The sequence below is a fragment of the Anolis sagrei genome, chromosome X, assembly GCF_037176765.1.
Source record: "Anolis sagrei isolate rAnoSag1 chromosome X, rAnoSag1.mat, whole genome shotgun sequence".
Taxonomy (NCBI): domain Eukaryota; kingdom Metazoa; phylum Chordata; class Lepidosauria; order Squamata; family Dactyloidae; genus Anolis; species Anolis sagrei.
In genome coordinates, this window is record NC_090034.1 from 90,208,461 (window position 1) to 90,217,801 (window position 9,341).

Here is a 9,341-nt window from a genome sequence, read left to right on the forward strand (position 1 = left end):
GAACTTTATACTCACTAGAAAGGGAAGTCCTGTAGTTGATGGTTTCTGATATTTGAAATACTATTACTTCAGAACCAGTTTAGATATAACTGTAAGACTTACTTAGGTGAGCCCTCGTAGCCCAAGGATGATGGACCTCCAAGTCTGGTGTCTTGGCGGTAGGTTCATAGGTGGCTGTGGAGCCCTATTCTTGATCCACTTGTTCTCCTGCAGTGAGAACATCAGTTTCCAGGTGGAAGGTGGTACCGGTCAGGCTTGGCTTGATGCACCTTCCTCTTGGCGCGTTTCTCCCTCTTCAAATTCTGCAGCACTGCTGGTCACAGCTGACCTCCCGTTAGAGTGCTTCCCATTTCTCAGTGTCTATGCCACAGTTTTAAGGTTGGCTTTAAGCCCATTTTAAATCTCTTTTCATGTCCACCAACTTTATGTTTCTAATTCTGTAAGAAGCTTGCCAATAAAGAGTTCATGTATGGAGTAGGGGTAGAGTTACACCACAAATGTAATGCAGCTTGACACCATTTTATGGCTCAAAGCTATAGGAGTTGTAGTTTCACAAGTTTTTAGCTGTTTCTACCAAAGAGTGCAAGTGTCTCAACCAAATTACAACCACTCAAATGTAGGGTGGGGCTACTTTTCTCTAATTTAAACTTAATTATCAATATATTATTATCATTTCATCAATACCAGGAAGCTATGTCTCCCTGTATGTTCTTTCTCCTCATTTCTTAATAAAGTTACTTATTGTCAACTCTTAGGGTGGAACCCTGTCATTCAGAAACTCTTGATAACAGTGTCATGTTGTCCTTTGTCTCAAACAGCAGATTGTTTGGGGCCAAATGTCATCTGAAGCTAATCCACCTTTCTAGGTAACTGAGGCATGGGAAATGTTTCCTCTGTTCTTTTCACACAGCCCAATGTCAAGGAGCTACCAGCAAGTCTTGGCACTTGTATTTGCTGTGGAGAAAATCAACAAAGATCCCAATTTCTTACCCAATATTTCTCTGGGATTCCGTATCTATGATAACTATTACAATGGAGGCCAAACCTATGAGAACGTCATTAGCCTTCTGTCTGAAAGGGACAAACTCACTCCAATTCTTCCTCCTCCCTATGGATATGGGTACTACTATGGTTATGGGTATCCATCTTACAACATGATGGGCACAGAGAATGAGGAGAAAGTCAAAATACTTCCCAACTACAATTGCCAAGGCCACAAGAAGATGGTGGCTGTCATTGGAGGGTTGACATCAGAGTTCTCCATGCAGATGGCCAACTTGCTGGGGATCTACAAGTTACCACAGGTAAGAGTTCAGTAAATGTAAATCCTGGCTTTTACTTTTCCATGTGGACTTTCATGGAGATGCTCTTAAAAGGGTCTTTCTGTGCCAAAGATGGGCAACCCCATAGGCTTCCAAATATTGTTGATAAAGTGTGGAAGGACCTTATCACATGGAGGTCCAGAAGCCAAGGGGTAGCTGGGGACAGTGGGGGAAATTGTGGGAAAGTGTTCCACTTCCCTTAGCATCGTGGGTCATTGGCTGCCATCCAACAATATTTCCCCACTGTCCCTGACTTCAGTCCATGCTGTCCTCAGCTTCTTCTATGAGGAGTCGGTTAGTCACCCGACTCCTCAAGGCTCTGTCTCTGCATTCTGCTGACACACTGCCAGCACAGACCTCCATTGGAAGTAGGCCTGCGTCATCAGATGGGCTCTGGCAGACTCCATCCTGGCAGCATCGCGGCAGTGTGCAGAGATGGGAAACCACCCATCTGATGAGATTGCAAGTTGCAGTCCAACATCTGAAAGGCTACATATTTCCCACTTCTGCTCTCCCAAATATCCATGGGTAGCTCTGATCCAAGCTATTTTGTTGCTTGCTATAAAGGATGAAATGGCAACACATGAAGTAGTAACATTTCCAAAAGATATGGCTTTTTTGAGCCAACAATGATACAGTGGCTAAAAGAGTCAATGGGATTTTGGCCTGCATAAATAGGAGTATAGTGTTTAGATCCAGTCATGCTACCCCTCTATTCTGCCTTGGTCAGACCAGACCTGGGTTACTGTGTTCGATTCTGGGCACCACAACTTAAGGGAGATGTTGACAAGCTCGAATGTGTCCAGAGGAGAGTGACTAAAATGATCAAGGATCTGGAGAACAAACTCTGTGAGGAGTGGCTCAAAGAACTGGACGTGTTTAGCCTGAAGAAGACGAAGCTGAGAGGAGACATGATGGCCATGTGAGGGGAAGTCATAGGAAGTAGGGAGCAAGCTTGTTTTCTGCTGCCCTGGAGACTGGGATGCGGAACAATGGCTTCAAACTACAGGAAAGGATATTCCACCTGAACATGAGGAAGAACTTCCTGACTGTGAGAACTTTTCAGCAGTGGAACTCTCTGCCCTGGAGTGTGGTGGAGGCTCCTTCTTTGAAGGCTTTTAAGCAGAGGCTGGATGGCCATATGTCAGGGGTGCTTTGAATGCGATTTTGCTGCTTCTTGGCAGGGGGTTGGACTAGATGGCCCACAAGGTCTCTTCCAAATCTATGATTCTATTATTCTATTCTATATCTCAGCAGTATATTGCACTTCAAGCAACTGGATATCCTCTCTATCTGGTTATCAGAAACTGAATAGCCACAGTTTGGGAACAGTGGTGAAAATATATGCCCATGACACAATCACGCCACCACGTGGCTCCACTCAACATCATGGCAGCAGAGCTAGTTACTTACTGCTCCACTTCAACAGTGGAATAAAGCACTTTTAGGAATCTGTTCATGGATTTCCCTCCTGGATTAAAAGCTATCTCCAAACAAGGGACTACCTGTCAGAGTGCTTTGATTCTGTTTTCCCTGCATGGAAGCAGGTTGGACTGCATGCCCCTCGTGGTCTCTTCCAACTCTGTGCTTCCATTATTATATGATGGAGACCCCAGTGGCACAATTGTGCCAGCAAGACTGAAGACTGGCAGGTCGCAGGTTTGAATCCAGGGAGAGTGCGGATGAACTCCCTCTGTCAGCTCCAGCTCCTCATGCCGGGACATGAGAGAAGTCTCCCACAAGGATGGTGAAACATCAAAACATCCTGGCATCCCCTGAGCAATTTCCTTGCAGACGGCCAATTCTCTCACACTAGAAGCAACTTGCAGTTTCTCAAGTCGCTCCTGACACACACAAAAAAGATTGCAACCCCAGTGTGCCATGATGTTGTGCAATAAGCAGCGCAGTCACATACTATTAAATAGCCACAAATGCCCAACAAAATTTTGTAAGTCCTCTCTCATTTTTAATCGGTAATTATCCCTTCTTTAATTCTTACTGCATTGACTATGTAACAACATTGGGGAATTGTGTCTGTTTTCACAGGTTAGTTACGGCACATATAATCCTGTTTTAGGCAACAACATTGAATCCCCTGGTTTGTATCAGATACATTCAAGTGATGATCTCCAGCATGTGGGTATTGTCCAGTTGCTCCTTTACCTTGACTGGTTATGGATTGGTCTTGTTGCTCCAAAATATGGCACTAGTGAGAACGTCCTCCTTAACCTACAAGATGAAATGCAGAAGAATGGGATTTGTTGGGAATTCACACTATTGTACCAACCCTATGCATTTTTTTACCTTGAACTGCAACAGAGAAGAGAAGAGTTGTCATGGTCTTCAAGCAAGATAGTGTTTATGCATGGTGATGCCAAGTTCCTTTCAATTATATTCGACCTCATTAGTGGGATATTGACAGGGAAAGTGTGGTTGACCACAGCAAAGTGGGATTCTGATCTGCATATAAACACAAAATCATTCTCCGGGGCTTTGTCCTTTGGTTCCCATCAAAAAGAGATTCCAGGATTCCAGTTTTTTCTCCAGTCTGTAACTCTGAACAAATATCCCAATGACATTTTCATTAAGAATTTCTGGAGCCAAGAATTTCATTGCAACTTGCCTCCTCCTCGTTCGCGGCCACCAATGCTCGGAGTCAGGCAATGTACTGGGCAGGAAAAGCTGGACGGCCCATATGTCTCCCATTTTGAGATGAACATGAGTCCCCAGAGTTACAGTATCTGCAAAGCGGTCTTTGAAGTGGCCAAAGCACTGCACAAACTAACTCTTGACAGATTGGAACACAAACAAAAGAAAAATAATCTAGGGCTTGGAAAGATCCCTCTCTGGCAGGTAATTTGAGTTTTCTTGACTTTTGACCTTGTTATATGGTGTTGTCGGAGTTGTGTGTTGTTGCTCCGTGTTGTCAGGCAGTGTGGGGAACTTGGCACCCCATGTCCCACATCACCCACCTTGTCACCAAGCTGATCCCATAGAGGAAAACGTGGAGAATGTGTGGTTCCCCCATTTCTTGTAATGACAGCATGGGATAGAATCATAGAATCATAGAGTTGGAAGAGACCTCGTAGGCCATCCAGTCCAACCACCTGCCAAGAAGCAGGAAAATCACATTCAAAGCACCTCTGACAGATGGCAATCCAGCTTCTGTTTAAAAGCCTCCTAAGAAAGAGCCTCCACCAAACTCCGGGGCAGAGAGTTCCACTGCTGAACAGTCAGGAAGTTCTTAATATTCAGATGGAATCTCTTTTCCTGAAGTTTGAAGCCATTGTTCCACGTCCTAGTCTCCAGGGAAGCAGAAAACAAGCTTACTCCCTCCTCCCTATGACTTCCTCTCACACACATATACATGGCTATCATGACTCCTCTCGGCCTTCTCTTCTTCAGGGTAAACATGCCCAGCTCTTTAAACCGCTCCTCATAGGACTTGTTGTCCAGACCCTTGATCATTTTAGTTGCACTCCATTTTAGATGCCTCCCATGTTGCCATAGCAGTGGCATGCACCAGCTCCGTCCTCCTTCACCTACAGAGCTGTACCAGCATCATTTGATAGGATCAAGTGGGCTCTGTGGGTGACCTGGGCTAAACCATTTCACCAAATTTAGCCCCTTTGTGATGAGGTAATCACACAAAGTGCCATTTCACAACAGGTACGCAATTACTAATAATTGCTACATATCAACATGAACACCCCCAATATAGCATCACTCTCCATTCATGCCATTTGCTGATTGATACTCCCACAGTCATACCACATATCCTCATAACTCTCCCTTCCCATACTTTTGCTGCTTGATATTTTTTTTTGTTATTACTTTTGGTTTTTATGTTTGTTTATTTTGATCGGTTGCTGTCGGTAAATATTATGTTATTGCTGCATATGTTTCTATTTCGGTGACTACCATGAAATATACCTGGTGTGGATGTTGATGATTCTGTTCATGATTTCTAATGAAGAAAAGGTTTCTCAACTAATTTTTAAAATTAATTTAATCATAGATTCCATTTATTTATTTATCCTGTCAGAAGTGAGTTGAGGGTGCAGTCTATATGTATTTAAAAACACAAAATTTAAAAACTTGACATTATGCTAAATGCCCTTTGACCAGAAGCTGGCCACTTGGAGTGCCTCTGGTGTCTGTGAGAAGGTCCTCCATTGTGCATGTGGCAAGCCTCAGGTTGCATTGCAGTAGGTGGTCTGTGATTTGCTCTTCTCCACACTCACATGTCGTGGACTCCACTTTGTAGCCCCATTTCTTAAGGTTGCCTGTGTATCTCATGGTTCCAGAGCTCAGCCTGTTCAGCACCTTCCAGGTGGCCCAATCATCTGTGTGCCCAGGAGGGAGTTTCTCATCCGGTCTCAGCAACTGATTAAGGTGCTGGGTTTCAACCTGCCACTTTTGGATTCTTGCTTGCTGAGGTGTTTCTGCAAGTATCTTTCTTGATCTTAGGAAGCTGTTTCTTGATTTAAGCCATTGACATGCTGGTTGATATCCGAACAGAGGATGGGCCAGAAATGTCACTGCTTTGGTCCTTTCATTACTGGCTACTACTTCCAAATGGATGTCAGGTGGGGCAATATTGGCTGAACAGTATAATTTCTCAAGTGGTGTAGGGTGTAGACATCCTGTCATAATGTAGCATGTCTCATTAAGAGATACATACACTGTTTTAGAGTGGTGAGATGTGTTCCACACTGGGTATGTGTACCCAGCAGCAGAGTAGCAAAATGCAAGGGCAGATGTCTTCACTGTGTCTGGTTGTGTTCCCCAGGTTATGCCAGTCAGCTTTCATAGGATAATTTCTATCACCCCCTTTTGCTTGATATTCAAGCAGTGCTTCTTGTAGGTCAGAGCACGGTCCAGGGTAACTCCTGGGTATTTGGGTGTGCTGCAGTGCACCAGTGGGATGCTATTAGTTAAACAATATTACACACATTTGGAGAAAAGTAGCCCCCAATCCACAAAACTCAAATAGATGATAATATGCTTCTCAGGAAGCATCCTAAGACTTCAGCCATATATATATATATATATATATATATATATATATATATATATATATATGAATAATATATAAATTATTAATATATATAATATATATAATATATGAAATGGTAATCATATCTACTCTCTCTTTTGTGCAGTATCACCACTATCTTGAAAAAGTACTTTTCAATAACAGGGTTGCAGAGGATTCCTTTTTTTATGGGGCTGGAGACACAAATACCTATGAGATTTTAAATTGGATTTTGCTCCCCAATCATTCCTTAGTCAGCATAAGAGTTGGGGAGGTAAACCTTCATCATGCAGCAAACCATTGTGTCACCATCCAAGAAGAGATGACTCTATGGAATGTAAAATTTGCCCAGGTAAGGTGCATACAAGGCAGTCCCGTCCAGAAGGTATTTTATTTTGATGATTTAAAACTAGTGTACTGAATATATATATATACACACACACACACACGCATATATATTGTGTCAGAAGTGACTTGAGAAACTACAAGTCATTTCTGGTGTGAGAGAATTGGCTGTCTGCAGAAACACTGTCCAGGGGATGCCCGGATGTGTTACCATACTGTGGGAGGCTTCTCTCATGTCCTCGCATGGGGAACTGGAGCTGACAGACAGGAGCTCACCCCATCTCGCAGATTCGAACCGCCAGCCTTCAGGTCAGCAGTTCAGTCAGCATGAGGGTTTAACCCATTGCACCACTGCTGCTCTACTAAATATATAAGGATGGTTCTTGTGGTTCTATACAATAATAAAAGGTTATATGCCAGCACTAAAAATAATAGATTATTCAAAACAATTAGTGTGATAAAAGACTAGGCTATCAATCTGCCAAAACAATAACATAATGTGAAAGACATGTAGCAATGAGAAAAAAAAATTCACCAGCATATAAAATTTATTAACATGCGATCTAACTGGTGCCAGGTAAATTGTTGAAGCATATAAGACGTCAGTTAGTGTGTGTGTGTCAACTGTAAAATAAGATGCAAGAAGCTGATTGGCTGGACAACACCCGAGGAGATAGCTGAGCCTAGGACTTTTGGATACTGTTACATTTATCAGGCTTGAGCTGTGCATGTGCTTGCAGAGAAACAGGAGACAAGCAAACAGAGTTTGGAGTGTACTCTTGCTTCATGAGCTGCTAAAGGAGATTATCCACATGGACAAAGAAAGAGCATTTTACGTCTCTCATAAAAGGACACGTGAGTCGATGCAACTGATAGCATGATTGTAAATATGTTGTTCTGAATTAATATATTCTATATTAATGGTCAGATAGGTAATAAAGGTGTTTTATGATTAAAAACATATTCTGTAATAAACTTTAAATTTCTCCTCCTTGCTTCCTCATAGCCACCTAATTCTAAGTGCAGCGATAACTGTCCCCCTGGATTACGGAAAGTCCTTCTTGATGACAAACCCAGTTGTTGCTTCCATTGCACTGAATGTCCCAATGGGGAAATCTCCAACCAAACAGGTAGGCAGGATGAGAAAAGCCCACATTGTTTTCCTAACCTAATGTATGGATGGTGCAAATGTTTCAGCCAAAGTTAACCTATAAAACCTGAAAAGTAATAGGGTGAACTGATTTCCTTCTTTCAGATATGGACCATTGTGTGGCGTGTGAAGAACATCTCTATGCAAATGAAGCAAGAAATACATGTATCACCAAAAACATCATCTACCTGTCCTATGGAGAACCTTTGGGAATTATTTCAGCTTCCACTTCTCTTTCTTTCTCAGTTTTTGCTGCCCTGGTGCTAGGAACTTTTATTAAGTTCAGAGGGCATCCTATAGTCAAAGCCAATAACCGTCATCTCAGTTATATTCTCTTATCCACTCTGATACTCTGTTTCCTCTGTTGCTTGCTCTTCATCGGACGCCCAAGGAAAATGACTTGCCTTTTTCGGCAAGCAGTCTTTGGGATCATTTTCTCTGCCTCTCTTGCTACAGTTTTGGCCAAAACCATCACGGTGGTTCTGGCTTTCAAGGCCACAAAGCCAGGCAGCGGTGCACGAAAATGGCTGAGACCTAGACTTGCATATTTCTTTATAATGGTCTGTTCTCTCATTCCGACTGCCATTTGCATGGTTTGGTTGGGAACCTCCCCTCCATTCCCAGATGCTGATTTCTATTCAGAGCTTGGACACATCATCCTGGAGTGCAATGAGGGCTCACCCGCTGCACTCTACTCCATTCTGGGCTACATGGGCCTCTTGGCTTTGGTGAGCTTCATTGTGGCTTTCCTTGCCAGGAAGCTGCCTGATGTGTTCAATGAAGCCAAGTTCATAACTTTCAGCATGCTGCTTTTCTGCACTGTCTGGGTATCCTTCATCCCAGCCTATCTCAGCACAAAGGGGAAATATATGGTGACTGTAGAGATTTTCTCAATTTTGGCCTCTAGCGCTGGGTTACTTGGCTGCATCTTTCTACCTAAGTGTTATGTCATTCTACTGCATCTAGATAAGAACCAAAAAGTGCAAATAAGCAACAGATATTTCCACCGATAATAAAGGGACAGGAAGCATAGACTATAACAACAACAATAAAGACTCTGGCACAAACCAGTAAAGGTGGTCCCAGTGGTGATCGGTACACTGGGTGCCGTGCCTAAAGACCTTGGCCTGTACTTAAACATCATTGACGCTGACAAAATTACCATCTGTCATCTGCAAAAGGCCACCTTTATGGGCATCTGCAAGCATTATTTTCCGATACATCACAGTCCTAGACACTTGGGAAGTGTCCAACATGTGATCCAATACAACAGCCAGGATAGTGACCTTGTTTGCTGTGGACTAATCTTGTTGTGTTTATAATAATAATAATAATAACAACAACAACAACAACAACAACAACAACAATTCTGGCAGCCCAAGAACAAGCCATTAGAACCAATGCCATCAAAGCCAAAGTCAAATACAGATCCCAAGTGTAGACTCTGCAAGGAAGCAGATGAAACAATAGATGACATCCTCAGCTG

The 9,341-nt window shown here is 42.9% G+C and overlaps 1 protein-coding gene across 1 annotated transcript; it reads left to right on the forward strand.

Annotated features, from left to right (window-relative positions):
- The first annotated feature begins 914 nt into the window (after positions 1-914).
- On the forward strand, positions 915-8,868 carry LOC132780626 (vomeronasal type-2 receptor 26-like). The gene is made up of 3 exons (XM_060784357.2): positions 915-1,304; positions 7,712-7,835; positions 7,961-8,868. Exons 1-3 carry the CDS (start codon positions 915-917, stop codon positions 8,866-8,868), a joined length of 1,422 nt encoding a protein of 473 aa, XP_060640340.2.
- The last annotated feature ends 473 nt before the right edge of the window (positions 8,869-9,341 follow it).

Bases quoted from the DNA above. Each gene is read 5' to 3' on its own strand.
- LOC132780626 (XM_060784357.2), top strand. From the start codon at position 915: ATGTCAAGGAGCTACCAGCAAGTCTTGGCACTTGTATTTGCTGTGGAG. The intron at 1,305-7,711 runs GTAAGAGTTCAG...GCTTCCTCATAG, and splicing joins GGATCTACAAGTTACCACAG to CCACCTAATTCTAAGTGCAG. The intron at 7,836-7,960 runs GTAGGCAGGATG...TCCTTCTTTCAG, and splicing joins GGAAATCTCCAACCAAACAG to ATATGGACCATTGTGTGGCG.